Source organism: Podarcis pityusensis (assembly GCF_964106645.2).
Source record: "Podarcis pityusensis genome assembly, chromosome: 1".
NCBI lineage: Eukaryota > Metazoa > Chordata > Lepidosauria > Squamata > Lacertidae > Podarcis > Podarcis pityusensis.
In genome coordinates, this window is record NC_138028.1 from 63,045,614 (window position 1) to 63,063,049 (window position 17,436).

Consider the following 17,436-nt stretch of genomic DNA (forward strand, 5'->3'; position numbering starts at 1 on the left):
CTAAGCATAGTATGGTGTGGATGGAGGAAATAGGGCCATCCAACTCTGATGCTGAGAATAGTGGAGGAGATCCTTCTCTCTCATTAGTCTGTCGCTTGCTAATGAAGAGAAAGGAAGTAAATGTTTCAGCCAAGTACTAAGAGAATGACTGAAGGAAAACAAAACCTTCGTCTTGCTAGGCTGAAATTATCTGGTCACTGACAACAACAAATAAAATTTGGGATGTTGCCATTTCCAGAATGTATGAAAAAAGAACAGATAATTAGTCCCAGTGGCCCACTAAACAAACATTGACAATGGATATGCACTATTCTATGGCACATCCCTCCCTGGAAGAGACCCTGATGCTGGGAAAGATGGAGGGCACAAGGAGAAGGGGACGACAGAGGACGAGATGGTTGGACAGTGTTCTTGAAGCTACGAACATGAGTTTGACTAAACTGCGGGAGGCAGTGGAAGACAGGAGTGCCTGGCGTGCTCTGGTCCATGGGGTCACGAAGAGTCGGACATGACTAAATGACTAAACAAAAACAACAATCCACTGTGCAGCTGCTAATCTATAAATTGCATATTTAATTAGGCTGGCAAATTTGTAGAAAGGGAAAGTTTAGCACAGCCAAATTTCAACGTGGATCAAATGAACTGTCTTTTTAAAAAATAAAAAAAGTCAAAGGGGGGAAATTAAATAATTATTTTAAAACATACCCTCCCGATCCGTGGAATTGTAGTTAAATTTTACAAGCACTTTAGATACAAGTAATTGTTAGGCCAGAGAACTTGAGTCCCAGACACATGATGAAATCAGAGGCCTGTGTGGATAATAAAAGCTGGTTCTTGGAGATGACTTTGCCCCTCTGCACCAAAGAAAAGGGACAGAGATAGAAGCCAAACTGTGAAATGTTGCCTTTATAGCCTAGCAGACCCGTGGACAACTTTTGCACAGTGGCAGTGCTCCTGTTGCAATTCACCTTTTTTCAGGCCAGCACCAGTTGAAGACCTGTGTTTGATAGCATGCTTAAGCAAAACCCAAGATTTGGGTTCCTAAATTTCAAAAATCAAAACAAGTTGCTATACAATAAATCATACTTGCAAGGAAGATCTGGCTGATCATCTTTAGACAAGAAAAAACAGACTCACAGATACAAAAATAAACTATGATGTATTCTGGAAGCATATATAAAAGGTAGTAAACAATGATACAAATAGGGCAATAAACAAAGCATATCTGTGGGTCTTTCTGCTATTCGTTTTTTGTTTTTGTTTTTACATATGGGACACATTATATATTACACTTTGTCATTGGTCATCTTGAGAGCCAGTTGATTCTGTGCAGAAGAGGGTGAAAGTACAATAAGTGATGCATTCATGTACCACCTTGTTGGAGCTACTCCTGTAAGATAGAAAAATAATCATCGTCATTGTTGCTCACAGAGAGAGAGAGAGAGATCATATGATGCCTAACACAACACTACTAGATGACTTTAAATGATCCTGACTTACAGCACCCAAGATAAGTAGCATTAGGGTACAGAAAAAGCAACTGCCTTGGAAGAAAATATCCCCCATATTTACATCTTGGTGTTTCACCCACCACGAACCAGCATTATTCAGCCCTCTAATATGGAGTTTTCCTTTCTCCTTGGGTTCTCCAACCTCTTCCTTCAACTCCTGTATCCTCCATTACTTCATTCCTCTTTTCTTCAAGCATCTTTACTTTGGGTTCCTTGCCTCTTAGTTACAGCTTCCTCTGTTAGTCTTCCAAGTTTGTACTGGGCTGCATTTGATTTTGTATCCCCCAGCATGGGTGTAATGTTCTAGTGCATTAATCGCACGGGATGCAAGCAGATTAAACAAAACAAAAGAAAGCTATCACCCTCTTTAAATAGCTTTCCTCAGAAGCAACCAAGTCACAAGGGTTAAATTTCTTGGGAACCAGTGAATTGTTTTGGAGCCTTTTTAATTAAAGAGGCCAAACATACCATCAAGCCCAGATGACATAATACAAATTGAGCAGGGTGGAAATGTGGTTGAGGTTGTCATATTTCAGAATTGAGCTCACACTCTCTTGAGTACATAATGTACCATACAATCATATGGCATTCCCCATGACATTTAAATAGTCTTGTGACTACCATTCACATCTTTCTAGAATTTCTGCTTGCAGATTTTAGGTCTGACTCAAATCCTTGAACACGTAACAACAGATAAATAATAACAGATAAATATTTAGTTGAGGTGTGATATAAAATAAACATTCTCTCTCAGTTTTCAGTGGGCAATGTCTTGAATATTAGTTCTATACCAAATATATGTTAAATATTTCCTTTTAAATTATTTTCATGAGCTACGACATGGGTTGCATATATTGACATTGTTTAGGAACAATGTCTGATCTATGTATTATGCTTTTGATATTGACGGGATTCCACCACCCAAAGTTTATTTGAACCAGAGAATGTGGTTTTCAGTCTTGGTCTCTGCTTCATATTTTGGCTGCATTGCAATGTGTTGTCGTCTTCTATGTTCCCTTTTATTTCAACCATTTCACCCTGTATAATCTGTCCCTGTTGCCAGCAAAGGCGCTCTTTCTTGTTCATGTTAGTTCATTAATCTTGGGAAATGCAGAGGGAAATAGGGAGCATTAGTTGTGCAGCCTGCTCCTAACTTCGAAGGGGAACGAATGAGATGTGTATATAGCTCAATATTTATGATTGGCGCATTTGTTTTATTTTGAAAGGCAAGTTTTGTAAAGAAGCCCTTTGATGTCCCAAGCAATATCAAAACTTAAATTTCACTGAAAAATTCAGGGCATCTAGACACTCCAAGTGAGCGCTTATAATGCTTAGAGCTTTGGTGTTTAGACAATCAATTGATTAGATTGATCAAACAGTTTTAACCGCTTAATGAAAATGAATTTATAAGTACTTCCAGAAACAGCTTATCAACAAGTGTGATGTTAAAAAGTATTCCCTTCTATGCAAGAGAGACTGAGGAATGTCTCTTCTAACCATGACATTAAATGTGTAAATGCAAATGGGAGCTGCTGGGGAAGTGGTAATTATCAAGATTATAGCTAGCAGGGAAGAGAGCTTTAACCCTTTCCCCTCTTGTCCTGGTTGTTCTAAAATAGTCATCTCATAAAAATGACGACTCACATTTTATGACCCGCCAATTTTTTTAAGTAGCCAGATTTACAGGTAGATTATTACATTTTTCTCCAACCACTCTGTTTTTCCTTTCTTGTTCATTATAAAGGCCCACATGGCAAGTTCAAGACAAAGCGGACGCGAACAATGTGGCTTACACAACTGAGAAGCTGAGTTTTCATACTGATTACCCTGTTCTTCAGTTTCCACCTGGGGTAAGAGGAAGCAATGTTCCTACATGCAGTGTTGCTGTCTAGTGAGGCCAGGAGAAAACCATCTTATCTGAAACCTGTGTTTGCCCATGTTTTTTATTTACTTTTCTACCTATCATTATCTTGTAAGCTCAGGCAGAATTTAGTTGTTGAAAAGATCACTTAGCTATTGATCAAGCTGCTGCTCCCTTATTCTCAGTGACCAAAGTTTATTTCCAGATGCTATTCCATCCCACCAGTTCGTCATACAACCTGTCACCCATTATGTTATTCTTTCTGGATTCAGCTTCAGTTGGGTCTCAACAATCTACAAGAGGGGCAGACAGCATGAGGCCCCCAGATGTTGAGGGACTAAAACTCTTATCATCCCTGAGCATTGGCCATTTTTGCTGGGCTTATGAAAACTGTAGTCCACCAGCATCTGGAGGTCACTATGTTGGCTACCCATGAGAACCTCAGAAAACAGAAGTTTAGATTCTAAAAAAAAATATGATTCAGCTTTGTATTATTGGTGTTTTGATGCCATAGTGGGTGGTAGATTTTACAAACTGCGAGAGATGGGGAGATCTGTAAATAAAACGAGGACAGTATTAATTGCACAATAGCAACAACTACAAGATCTTTTCAACAGCTGAATCTTCATATGGTCTAAGCCAGTAGTCCTGTATCTATGTTGGAACAGGATTGAGAAGAAGATGGAGCTCTGTGACCGTTTTCAGAGACGTTTTCAGAGGAACAAGCACCTACATCACTGAACACCGCTTTCCTACTAGGAAAAAGTGAGAGATCTTTAAAGTGGTCTCACGTGACCTTAACCAGGTCCTACAGCCACATGCCAACTGCATACAATCAACATCCAACAGAGTCTTATAATCCCCTGTTGATTGCCAATAAGTCTGCAGAAGTGCAAACTGAAAAGTGTGAATACACCTTCTGGTGGAGCTTATACTAATTCCATTAAGTTCTCTGTGTAGAGACCAGTGTTCCCCAAACTTGGGTCTCCAGCTGTTTTGGTACTACAATTCCCATCATCCCTGATCACTGGTCATGCTAGCTAGGGATGATTTGAGCTGTAGTCCAAAAACAGCTGGAGACCCAAGTTTGGGAAACACTGGTGTAGACCAATCTTTCACAACCTGGTGTCCCCCAGGGGATCTGATGATCCAATATGAATTTAAGAAATGCAGAAGATGTGATAAGAATGGTGGATCATCAGAAGTGCTGATGGAAGTCCAAAAAGATTGTATAAGAAGTGAAGTTTGGTTGTATGTATTCTAATTAATATGTTAAAATTAATAAAAAAAATTATATATATAAAAAAGAGAGTTAAACTCCAAAACATCTGGACGGCACCAGGTTGTGGAAGGCTCATGTAGACAAAGCAACTCTCCTAAATCAAAGGCTACTCGGCATTCACCTGTAGCTTTGAGAAATGTGCAGTGGGGGCAGGACAGCCTTCAAATTCCCTTGCCCACAAGAAGGCATCCATTTGTCAAGAAGCAAAGGCATTTCAGTGGAGAACATGGGAAAAACATGTCTGTCCAGTGCTTGAATAACCTACTGAACTTATGACATGGTGACAAAAGCTCTGCCTTTCTGTCTGCATTAGCACAGGCGGGAGATTAATGTGCAGACCACAGATGCTGTCGGAAACTTTTGCTCAAGGCCCTCAGACGATTTGTAGCAATCATGTTATTAATGAATGGAGCAGGCCAGCATCATGTGCTTCTAAAGAGGTGCCAGATCTTTCACTGCGCTACCTTGAAAATTCATTTCAATGCTGTACAAGCGGGTATGGCGTGGAAACAGAGGGGTATCCCTCATGTGAGAAGCTTAGCTCACTGTCTCATGTGCCAAGAATCACACACTGCCATATGATGTTAGCCACAGTCTTTTTTCAATTCAGAAATACTTTTAGGAAACAGAAATGGTGTTTTGTTTTGTCTTTTTTTTTCATTTTTGGAAGCAATCTGCCATCTACACGCTCTCTCAGTCTGCCTAATTTTACGATGCTATCTGAAATGTTGCCAAAATGTTTTGCAAAGAGTAGGAAAAAGTGACTCCAAAAATATTGTTTTCTCCCACCCCACCTTCACAACAGTCTTTTACGGATGGTGGGCTGAGACTCACCAGTGAACCTTGGGCTGCTGCAAGGTGGGCCTCAGTGCCACATCCTGCCCAGTGCCTCCTCACTTGCTTGCCTTGTTCTGCTGTACTTTGGCTTTTTGGCTGAGCCAATGCCAGCACCAGGAACTCCTTGCATACTGAGTAAAGCTAGTTGGGAAGGAGGGGAGGAAGGGAGGTCTCCCTCCTCTGAGGAGAAAGAAAGGGCCTGAGAAAGTGCTGAAGGAAATTAGAAAGTGACGTAATGTAATAGATATTGACCATTCATTGGTATTAGTAAAATAATTATGTTATAAATCAATAAACTGGGTATCAAAAGGAAAGAGGTAAGAAAGGAAAGCAGTTATAGGGGGAAGAAGTGAATGTAAAAGGAATAGGGAGGAGGGATGAAAGAAACTGGCAGCTGGAGGAGGAATAAAGTACAGGCTGAGTGTGAAGTCAGAACTGGAGAAGAATTTACAGAAGGTGATTACAGTGGGGTGGGCTCAGAAGGAGGAAAATATATTTTTAAAAACCTTCTTGACTTAGAGTCTCTGGATCAGCAAGTTCTGCCCAAAAGGCTGAGTCACAATATCTCGAGAGCAAAGGTCAGTTCTTGAGGAAAGCACACCCATGGAACTCCTTGCCACAAGGAAAGCAGTAGTGAGCATGGCCACTAGGAACAATGGAAAACGTAGCTCTACTTTTCCCATGTCGCTGGATGCTGCTGTGCATTCTCACAGTAGTACCTAAATGGAACTCCATTTTCTATGGCTTAACCAAACAGAGGCTGTTACCTCTGGACCCCTTCCTCCTATACCATGCCCCCACTTTAGTAAATAATGGGGACTCCAGGAAAGCTCCAAATTTGGACAGGTCTGGGTTCTATCCCTGCTGGTTTGAAAGGATTGAAGGCATGATAGCTGACACACAGTCATTAGTCAGTCCTACTCCTTACTGCTACTGCCACAGTCATGGGCAGACAGCACTGATTTCCTTCCACAGTCTTGCAGATAAAGGTGATTAGTAGTCTTACCTGTAGGAACATCAAGTAAGCAGAAATCAGTGCTTAGGCAGTTTTATATTCACTTAACCCGATGTTTTACAGTATGATTAGACTTAAGAGTCTTTAATAAAGCTCCCCATAATTTTTGCACCATAAACATACCCAGTGTCTTAGTTTTAATTAGAGTAATTGCAACTACCTGAATACAATTGCCCCCACATTTTTCAGGAGCAATTGCAAAAATCGAATCAAGCAGCTGTATAATGGCTATTGATCAGCAGGCCCTTATTAGCCAGCTTTGTTTTGGTTTTTGTGTTTGCACTGAAATGGCATCTCTCCTGCCAGGAAAGAGAGATAAAGTGATGGCATATACTTATCTGTGCATATGATGGATGATCTAGGCCTGATCCTGATTTCATTTTAAGTATTATAACCATTTGCCACTGGAGCAATACTGGTAGAAAACAGGAGTAAAGCTGTACTGAGTCAGAACCTTTTTCAATTTAAAAAAAATCTAGTCCAGCCCATCCTGAAGGCCTAGGTTGTGTTTGCAATAGGTAAAAGCAAAGCTAATTCAGAGTTGAAATGATTTTTTTAAATAAAAATGTAGTCCACAACAATAAACTGATGACTATGAAAGGGGACATTTCTAGATCGGTGCCTGTTATAACGTGGCATTAATTTGTTACAGATTCAGTTACTCCATTGTATAAAACAGACTTCTACTGGGGGAGAAAGTGAAGTTGTGGATGGATTTCATGTAGCAAACAAGCTTAAGGAGCAAAACCCTCAAGCCTTCCAAATCCTGACCTCCACCTACGTGGACTTCACAGATATTGGGGTTGATTACTGCGATTTCTCCATGCAGTCCAAACAAAAAATTATAGAGTAAGTAACAAAGAAGCATCTGATTATACCGTACCAATATCATCCTGTACTGATGGCACTGCCTAGCTGTTTAATCTTGAATTACAGGCAACAGTTATCATTTTGAACCATTTCAGTAACAAAAAGTGAGCTTGCCATCTTGTGGACAAGAAAAAAACAACAGCTTTTTCAAAAAAAAGTCTGTACTGTACTATTAGATGTATTAAGTTGTAATACACTTTGGTGGGGAGAGTTGCGGGGGGGGGGGGAGAAATTTATCTTTATATCTTTAATTCTGCTTTTTGTTACCATAACCCTTAGTAAAGCACTGCATGGTAGTGAAGAACTGCTGCTATGGGAGCCTTATAAGATGAAACAATTTCAAATAACATACAAATTATGTTTTCTTACACCAAACCTGTTGAAATAGTTTCAGGACAGCACATTTTTCTCCCTATGTATATATCTCAACAGTGTGGATGAGAAAGGTGAAGTGGTTCGTATCAACTTCAACAATGCAACCAGAGACACAGTATTTGATATACCTGCTGAGAAAGTAAAACCATTTTATGCTGCTCTCAAGGACTATGTTGATTTATTAAACAGCAAGGATAATAAATGCATCTACAAAATGAAACCAGGTAAGTAAAGTAACTGCATAATAAGCCAAAATGCTTTCAGTAGCAAGAATAGCAATTTTCTTATGCAGGAGTGAAGAATCTGCCAATTGTGGTTTCTCTCAGTTTCCCATTTTTTTTAAAGTCTTAAATACATTTCATTGCATTTCCTCAATAGGTTGCAATTAAAAAAAAATATTCACCAGCATTTTAGTGCATATTTCTCCTAATATACACATTGCATGCAATTCTGACTTACGTACATTTTTTGCAAGGAATTTCTCTTGCATTTTTATGTCATTTTCCGCAATATATACAATTTTGTACACATTCTCTTGATGAGAGAATTGAATACCAAAAATAGGTTAGGCATGAATTTTGAAAGAGAGATTTTTTTTCCAATTTGCATTTTTTTTCATGAAATGGGAAAATTCACCTTAAAAATGTAAACTGCACTGAATTTCTCCAACATTCCTACTCTTGAGTCTGCTCAAAACTTTATTGTCATTCCTCTCTAGCTATGTAGCGACGTATGTGTGTGTGTGTGTGTGTGTGTTCCCCTTTCTTTTCCTTCTTTGGATGTTATTTGGCTAGTGCAATAAAAACCAATAAATTTGTATTATTTATATATGCATTGCCACATCCATTTAAAAAAATGCCTTGATGGGGCTTCACTAACACAAAACATTGTCAGCTATGAGCAGGATTGACCCACTCATGAGGTAACCACTTCAGGTGGCAGAATCCACAGGGGCAGCAGACCCCAATGTAGATATATATCCTCCTCCCCACCCCCCGGTTCCTGATGTAGATCTTCCCTCACCCTTGTTTCCCTGGTAGAGAGGGAGGCACCATTTTGTGGTTCACCTCAGGTGCCAAAATGTCTTGGGCCGGGCTTCTCCTGGTCTCTCACTTCTCCTGGTCTATCACATTTTCAAAAACTCTATACATGTTTACTACTAATTGTATTCTAAAACGCACCCTTCGTCATATTTATAGGTGAAATAGTAGTGTTTGACAACTGGCGTTTACTTCACGGTCGGCAGAGTTACGAAGCAGGAACAGAGATATCCCGTCACCTTGAAGGGGCTTATGCAGACTGGGATGTGGTGATGTCAAGGCTCCGAATTTTGCGAAAGAATGTTCTGAGCAGAAAGTAACCCTTGAAAGTTTGACTACTAGGGACTTGCAGCCTGAGCAGGTGTGGGGTAGCCTTCAACGGATCCACTAGGTTTCCAGTGTTCTCAGGGAATTCCTGGCTGTCTTAGCTCTTGCTCCCCTGTTAAAACAAGGTTGACGTGAGTGGTTAACATAACATCATGTAAACGGCCTTTCCTGCTGACAACAGCCTGGCCAAACTTCCTATTTTTCCCAGAAATTTACGGGCAAGGAAGCAACTAGGATGACCGGGCAGAAATGGTGAAGAATTTGCAACAAGTATTGGAGCCCATCTGAAAGTTTATGCTTTGCCAATGATGTTGCCAAAGAACCCAGAATGGGCAGGGGGCTTTCTGGTAATGGTGTCTACTTTGTGTAATACCCTCCCCATTTAAGTCCACATGGTTATATCACTGCTGGTCTGTAAGCAAAGCTGTTTTGTTTCAGCAGGCTTTTGAAGGGTGCTGTTCACTGCTTTCATCTGGCTGTATCTTTTATACTTTTTATTGATTTGAGTGGGTTTTTTAAAAAATAAACGTTGATTTTTCTTGTGTTAGCTATCAAGAGTTTACTGTTTATTATTATTCTAAACCTCTTACAGACAGAAAGACAGGCTAAAAATGGTGTTGATGACAACAGTATCAACCACCACCACCAGTTATCAGGTTTTTACAATAGAAATATGTGGGTCTCCCATTTGCCTGCTACATGGAGAGCAACATGTTTTATCTTCTAATCAAGTCCCAAAAGATTATCTGAAAGGCAAACTGATACTACTTTTCTTTTAAAATAGTAACAATAAACAAGCACAGAGTGACTGCAAACCATACTGAAAGTATGACAGTGAAAAATGTATGTCTTGCATTGGTCTCCCATTTGGCTATGCTACCATAATGGAATTCCTGTGACGTACAGAACTGGAAACTGTTTTCTTCCATGTTTCCCATTTCAACTAGTTCACTATTGCATCAGTGATGCTAGCATTCTTTTAAGCCCAGTTCATATTAATGCTTCTTTGCTGGATGAAACAGAGAGCTTGTGCCTTGCTCTTCTTACTGAAGTGGACTTAGAAGAATTAGGGTGAATTGTTTTTGTTGTACTGACTCTGGTTGTTTTCGTTCTAGCCCTGTTGACCAATATTGGTCCAGAATTGCAATCCCTTGTTCACTCTGTTTTTTTTAAAAACAGAGCCATCCAGATGATGTCATTGCTAGTCCACTACATGCCAATGTTTTCTGAGTGGTCCTATTGGTTTAGTTTTAAGGCCTGATTTGCAGTGCCCCCCCCCCAACATGTATCAGAATTGAAGAGCTAGCCTTTTATGGACAGACTAGCAAATAACAACTGATACCCCCGGCAGGGGGTGGGTCTATGACATTACCATGGTAATGTGCTTGGAGATTCCTGGCTGGACTGCCAACTGGTCTCCTTCTCCATTACTTCTAAAAAGGCAGACAGCCACCTCCATCTCAGCGGCTCTGCACTTCTTCATGCAGCATAATGGAGGCATCCCACAGCCAGAGGTTCTGTCATAAAAAGAGCCCTATCCAGTCCCCCTTCTGGGTTCTGCCTTTTGTAAATTGGCCACACACACAACCTCTTGTTTTTTTTTTAATATATTTTTTATTAACAGGCCAATCAAATCACATTAATTCCAAATCACATCAATTCCAAATTATACAGCCAGATTTTTAAAATTTTTGTTGGGGGTACCCATACTCCAAGCTCCGACAGGGGACCAAACACCACTCCTGCTGCTGCTTTGATTAAACAGTTCTATCCAGTTCTGTCCAGATAGTCTTTTTATTATTTTCTTCATCTTCTTGTTGTTATCATATATTCCTTTCTTTATGATCTCTGATAATCTTCACAAGCGGGTGAAAGACAAACATCTCCTGCGTGGGTTTTACACTCTCCAAAAGTCATATCACATAAAGGACAGACGCCATTTCCACACCTCCGTTAGAAACATTCCCACAGTCTGTCCGCTGTCCGCTGATTCACAGGCCTGCCAATCTATAATTCAGAGGGTTCTGCCAGGTCAAGATAACATTCCGATAACCATACATTTGCATTCCAATGACCCTGGTCCTCCTCCCTCTCGTGCTCTCATCCTCCTTAGGCAAGCCTGTCTTCACGAAATTCTATTTATAACTGCGTCATAAAACTTTCCTTCCATCCACCAGTCCTTTCTTTAGTCAATAAATATTTCCCACACAGTTCTTAGTCTCCTGCTTGTGATTAGTAATGACAATGTTTCTTCTCTCTAGAGGGGAGGATTATTGGTACTCACATAAGGCAAAAAAAGAAAAGTTTTTCCTCTCCCCTCGTTCCGTTTAACTCCAACATACCAGTCTTTTGATGATGATTCTTCACTTGATTTATTGTCCCGCCCGTTGCTCCGCTCACAATGATCACATTATTCAGCAGTCTTTACTCTCGATCTTCACGTGATGTATGTGCATTAGCTTCTTTCCAATTATAAGTTTCCAATTATATATTTCGAGCTAATGCGAACCAGTGCGCTGATTGGAGATAGCGTCAGGAAGAGCCGACTTCACTTGAGGGCTTGTGCCAAGTGTCCACACCCCCTTCTTTCGAATCTGGGGGTGAATTATGGACACCGCTGGCAAGGCAGTCCCCTCTATCCCCTTGGGGGGGCAAGAAAGGCTGCATACTTCCCATAGCAGCCTCTTAATTACCTCGTGTGGGTCGGAGAGATGTTATTGTCGGCCATCTTCCAATGCGCCCCCTGGTGGCCCCCAACACACAACCTCTTGTTGACACTCTGTCAGCCACCGAGAGAAACACTTCTAGGAAGGCCTCAGTTTCCCTCCCTGAAAAATCACTGAAATTAAAGCAGGGGGTGCATTTTGGCTCAGCTTCACTCAAAAGAAAGATGAAAACCCGTTGTGATCCACTGAGTACTGCTGCTGCACTTCCTCTGTTTATTTCATTTATTGTTTTAAAGCATTTTTGCCCTGCTCTTTCACCATAAAATCAATCTAAAAGGCATGACACCAAAGTCAAAATGGCTTTGGGATGATATAGGAAGAGGAAAACAAGCAAACAACAGCACCAATTCTCAAAGTTAGAGGGCGAGGAGGAGCCAAAAGGAGCTGGTTTCTCAGCAGAGCCAGTGGAATGGCATTGCTCTCCATCTCCCAGTCTTTTTCAGCCTGATGGAATAGCAGCAGTGCATGATGGGGGATGGAAGGATGGGGACAGAGCAGCGGCAGAAGTAGCAGTGCCTTCTCAACAGAGGAGATGTTGCATTCATCAGGACGGATGGAACAAGACAACAGCAAAATTGGAGGACCTCTGTGTTGGTGGCATAGTGACATCCTAAAAGTATATGTGAATGTGCAGGAAAATGATGATGCCAACCCATATCTCCCCTGACCTCACTGCCTCCTTATCTTCCTTACCCCCACCCCCACCCCGATAATTGCAGTGCCTCCACCAAGAAGGCACCACTGCCACCCTGCTCTCCTTGACACACCGCTGCTGTGATGGGGCATTGAGCAAACTCACCTGAATTCACCTGGCAGTACAGCTGTGGCTGATTACAACCAACAGCAGTGTAAGGCATCTATCCAGCCCAAAAAGACTTCTCCTAAATGTGAGAACTTCAAGACTGGGTTTAATAAATGCTATTATTTCCCCACTCCTTTTCGTAGTAGAATGAGCTGAAATCACAGTTAAGATTTACACTGGAATCTGGATTTGAGAATGCAAGCTTAGCCCCAAGCAACACAAAAGAGTGGCTTTTCCTTCCTGCTTTGAATTTTGGCATCACTTTAGACTTTGATATAATACAGCACAAGTTGATGTGACATAACATAAACATTGGCTTCTAATTGCTACCCGATTCCTTTAATTCCTTTCTTATTTTCCATCCAAACAGTTTTATGTTTTCTAATCTGTGTGTATTAAAACAATTTTCCAGTGGTCTTGCTCATTTAACTGCAAGTCAACTTCCCTGTGTTTACTGTGTTAAGATGGTGCTTTCCTACAGCAAAACCAAAAATTCTTCAGTTTGATTCAGCCTTTCAACCCCAAAGCTTCCTGAAAACCACTTGGTCGTATGTTTATGCATTAATAAAGTTTAGTTTTGGAAGCAGTTATCCGATTGGATTCTTGCCTACTTGCAAAAACCCATTCCCCGCTATAATCGTGCCTTGCACAGATGCTAAAATGAAGATAGTGCTGGAGGAAGACTACTTTAGAGGTAATCATGGAAAGCCTTTTTGCTAAACTTGTAGATATGCACTGCTGAGATAAGATTTTGATTTGTTCTAAACAGAAAGCTGCTCAGCTACATGAAGGGAAATTGTGGCTTAGCCAAATCTATAAGAGGATTGCTTTTGGCAGGATATCCCCTGTTGCAAGAATGTTGTTCCTTCAGAGTGGGTCTTACTAACGTTAGTGCAGTAGGACTGTTTTTTCCATATACTTCATGGCATAGATAAGCAAATTTACCCTGTGGCATTTGCCTGTGGACATCCTCTCCTGCCCCCATTTGCCAATTTAAGTGATCTGAGGTAAATGGATTTGTGATTTCCAGTTAGTCAACAATGACAGCAACAACATGGTGTGAATTTTGTAGGCTGGTTAGGTTTTGGGTTCAGAAACTCTGAATTAGGTAGATTCACCCCTGAATGGGAACTGAAGTGAATTTCTCCCCCCATTCCCAGACTCTTCTGATTTGGTAGTTGTTTCAGGAGCAGAGTAAATAGCAATGTCTGGATCAGGAGGACCCAGTTTCTCTTGACACACAGTTCTTCCCACAAGCAGCTGTCTTGAAATTTTATATCCCAGGGAAGGGCAGACGTCAGGCTTGAGGCATTTCCTTTGTTTTTTAACTAGAATTTTAACATCCACCAGCAGGAGCCAGGTGCAGAATAGATACACTTAGAATAAAAAAAAATTATGAACCCAGGAATTTGTTTTGATACCAGAACTGAGCTGAGCTCACAGTTGTTCCACACAAAAGCCCACACCTGGTTACCTCCGCACCCAGTCACAGGTTATGCCCCTATGCATCCCTTCTTTCAAGTGAAATCACAATAACAGAATGGGAATATACATAGAACTAGCTTGCTGCACCCCGATGACTAGACAAGCCAGGCAACTGAAGCATTTTGCTATCTTAGTTTAAACTGGGGACACAAAGCAATGACCCCATACCCAACATGGTCATGGTACTCATGGGTTTGGGATTGCACCACGGACAAACAGCTCCCATGCTATTTTGTATATGCACAAATGGGAACTCAATGTGGCAATTGTTCTGTTATTCCCATCATGCCACTGAGTTGCAAATTCTTCCTAAAGTTTAGTCTGAATCTCCATGGAGCATTCTGAGGAGCGCAACTCATGCTTGTCAGCATAAATATGCTTCCAAAATACTGATGATAAAAACATTTTGAATATCCTACACATGCCTGGATCTTAACCCCAGGCATTTTGTCTGTACTATACAGCGCTAGCCTTTTGCCATCCTTCGGGCTTGTAAATGGCAAGGAAGGGTTTCCATCTAGTGGCTTCCTAAGGCAATTGTACACAATTTATAGGATACCTGTAAAGAAACTGTGGAGGAGCTCTAGAGAAAGCTTAACTCTCCTTTTACTGTGTCGAAGGAAGTGGAAGGCTATATAACTACTCCCTTCCTCTGTCTCTGAAGAGGAACAAAGGCATTTAAGAGCAAAGTTATTTCTCCGTCTCGCCTCTTTTCTAGGGAGGAGCAGAGGAGTGCATTGACGTCTCCTCTTTTTGTTCCAGTAAATTCATCTGCAATCAAAGCTCAGCTTGTCCCTCTGCTTGCCCCTCCCAGCTCAGCTGGCTTTCCAGCAGTGCAGACCTCCACCTGCTGACTGATGGTCTACTGGTGATATCCCTCCCAGTCTGGAGGAAAGCCCCCAAACAGGGCATTCTGAGGGTGGGCTGAGGATGCACCTGAGCCAGGGTAGGAGTCAACTGGTCCCCAAGTTGCTTGCACAACTGACACTAGTCAGCATCAGACCCACAAGCTGCCATCCACACACACACACACACACACACAGAGTAGCAGATGCTGCATGCAGAACCTGACTGCAACAGCACATTCCCAACTTCTCCCAGTAACTGGTTTTCCGACGCATCCTGCCTATGACATCTTCCATGAATGTCTCTAATCTTTTAAAGTCATCTAATGGGAGCACATTCCGCAGTCTGACTATGCTCTGCGTGAACAAGTGCTTTGCCTCCCATTACAACAGTCAGTTCCATTGATTGTTCCTGGGATCTAGTGTTAAGAGAGGTAAGTAGAGATAGACGTCTCCTTGTCCATTTTCTAAGCACCATGCATAACCTTATACATCTCTAGCATGTCCACCCTTACTCACTTTTCTTTCCGAACTAAAAAGCCATAAATACTGCAACCTTTCTCTCACACGAGACTTGTTCCGGCCCTTTAGTCATTTCGGTTGCCTGTTTCTGAACCTATTGGCTACTTGCAGTTGTAAAGGTGATTTCTTTATACTGCATGAATGAAGGAAGCCTCTTGATAAAGGCAAGCCACACCAGCAGTTGTAAGTTCTAGAGGGTGTACGGTGCTGCTGAATTTTTCCATCTTTCTTGTATTACATAGAGCCCTCAAGTCTTAAAATGGCATCAGTAAATGTTCTCACACACCCCTAATATTAGTAGCTAGAGAAGAACCAGCTCATTACACCTCATGCTGTTCAGAACATGGCAACAACATTACAGATTTCTTTGAGGATGTCACCATGTAAACCAAATGAAAATTCACACAAAGGCGAAAGAAATGGAACATCCTAGGTATTTAGTCATGGTCTCATTGAGACATTTGAAATGAGCCAGATTTTTCATTAGTATGGAAATTAGTATGGAAATCTCCACTGGCCTTCAAAAGACAGCGTTATTTAGGACTATGGGATATTTAGTACTACCATTTTCACTTTGTTTTCTATTAATGTCAAGGTATTAAAGAAAGAAAAAATATAGAAACCTGTGCAATAAAGTAAAGGAAATGCATTTTCTCATTAATCTACAGAACCATAAAAGTAGATTACTCCATACAAATCACTGCACAACTCTTAGCCATGATAATTATTTCCCCATTTGCAGTTTTAAGGATCTAGCCTAGGGCATATGCAGAGCAGTGGAGAAACAGGAAATCAATCAACAGGGTGACTGCACCTTTGTGCATAGTTTCCAAGGCTATCCAGTGCATTTTCACTACTTCTCAATATGGTTCTCAACCTCTAAACACTCGAAAGTCACAGCACCAGGTCACCACTGAAACAGACAAGTTAAACGCAATCACACATTTAACCTCACTTTGATGCCTTTGAAAACAGATCTTCTATAGCATGTTCCACCACTGGTGGCTTTCTTTTTTCTACAGCTTTACCTTTGTATTTTAAAAGTTCAAAAACATTTTTTTGCTATATTGTTTGTTATCACCATCATTGTTCAGCCTCGCACCAATATTTTCTTCAATTTGGTGGCTCTGACTTGAGGCAAACCATAAAACACACACACACCCCGCTGCCAGAGAAGAAAGCATGAATGAAAATCTATGTCAGGAACAAGGTAGGAATAAAGATCTACATGAGGAATGGGGAGGGGGAACCAGCAGCACCTCCTATTTGCCAAGAGGCCGCTGTGGGGGGGGGGCAAGGAGGTGGCAGAGCCAGTCTCCAAGGAGCACACCACAGCCATCACTGCCACCGTAGCAATGGCAGCAGGTGATGCATTTTTTGAACGGCTGTCCCCATGGGTGCTACTGCCCGAGGCAGTCGCCTCACCTTCCCTCATGACTGGGGTGGCCCTGATTGTACTAAAGAGACCAAACAACCCAATTCTGCCTCTGTTCATTCTGTCACTTAGAAACAAAATTTACTTAGCTGTTCCCACTTCCTCAGCAAACACTGATAGCCTAGCTGTTAGAAACAGGTTGGCCCCTAAGCAAAGGGCTGAAGAAAAATGAACTATCCCAACACAAAGAGGACTGGAAACATGAACCCTTTTATCTGCTTAAACCCGCTTTATATTTTAGAAAGGTGACCTAAATGTTGAACTTTGCCTCATCTTCCATCTCTTTACTCAGTCACTGGATTTGTTTAGATGGCATTTACAGGAACCCATGGAGTGTTCTTTTATTAAAACACACTTTTAGTTGTCCGACTTTTTTTTTTTAAAGTAACCCTATTTTAAAGTCATTTTTCTTGTCAAATGTTATCTCTGCAGGTCAGAACTTTTTCTGCGACTGAAACTATGTCAACACCAGCCTCCATTCTCCTCTCTCAGGCTCAAGCTAA

At 41.3% G+C, this 17,436-nt stretch overlaps 1 protein-coding gene and 1 long non-coding RNA gene across 3 annotated transcripts in view; one reads left to right on the forward strand and one right to left on the reverse strand.

The window, feature by feature from the left end:
* Window positions 1-9,665, forward strand: part of BBOX1 (gamma-butyrobetaine hydroxylase 1) — a 37,252-nt gene extending 27,587 nt beyond the window's left edge. For both annotated transcript variants that reach the window (XM_080983584.1, XM_080983583.1), the window contains exons 5-8: window positions 3,256-3,361; window positions 7,159-7,355; window positions 7,809-7,975; window positions 8,951-9,665. In XM_080983584.1, the coding sequence (XP_080839710.1) occupies window positions 3,256-3,361; window positions 7,159-7,355; window positions 7,809-7,975; window positions 8,951-9,111 (631 nt within the window). In that variant the 3' untranslated portion in view covers window positions 9,112-9,665. The remainder of the gene's footprint in view (window positions 1-3,255; window positions 3,362-7,158; window positions 7,356-7,808; window positions 7,976-8,950) is intronic.
* Window positions 1,143-3,249, reverse strand: LOC308464946. Its single transcript, XR_013980197.1, has 2 exons — window positions 1,592-3,249; window positions 1,143-1,390 (listed from the first exon to the last, which is right to left on the reverse strand). It is a non-coding gene; the product is annotated as an uncharacterized lncRNA (long non-coding RNA).
* Window positions 9,666-17,436: the final 7,771 nt, after the last annotated feature.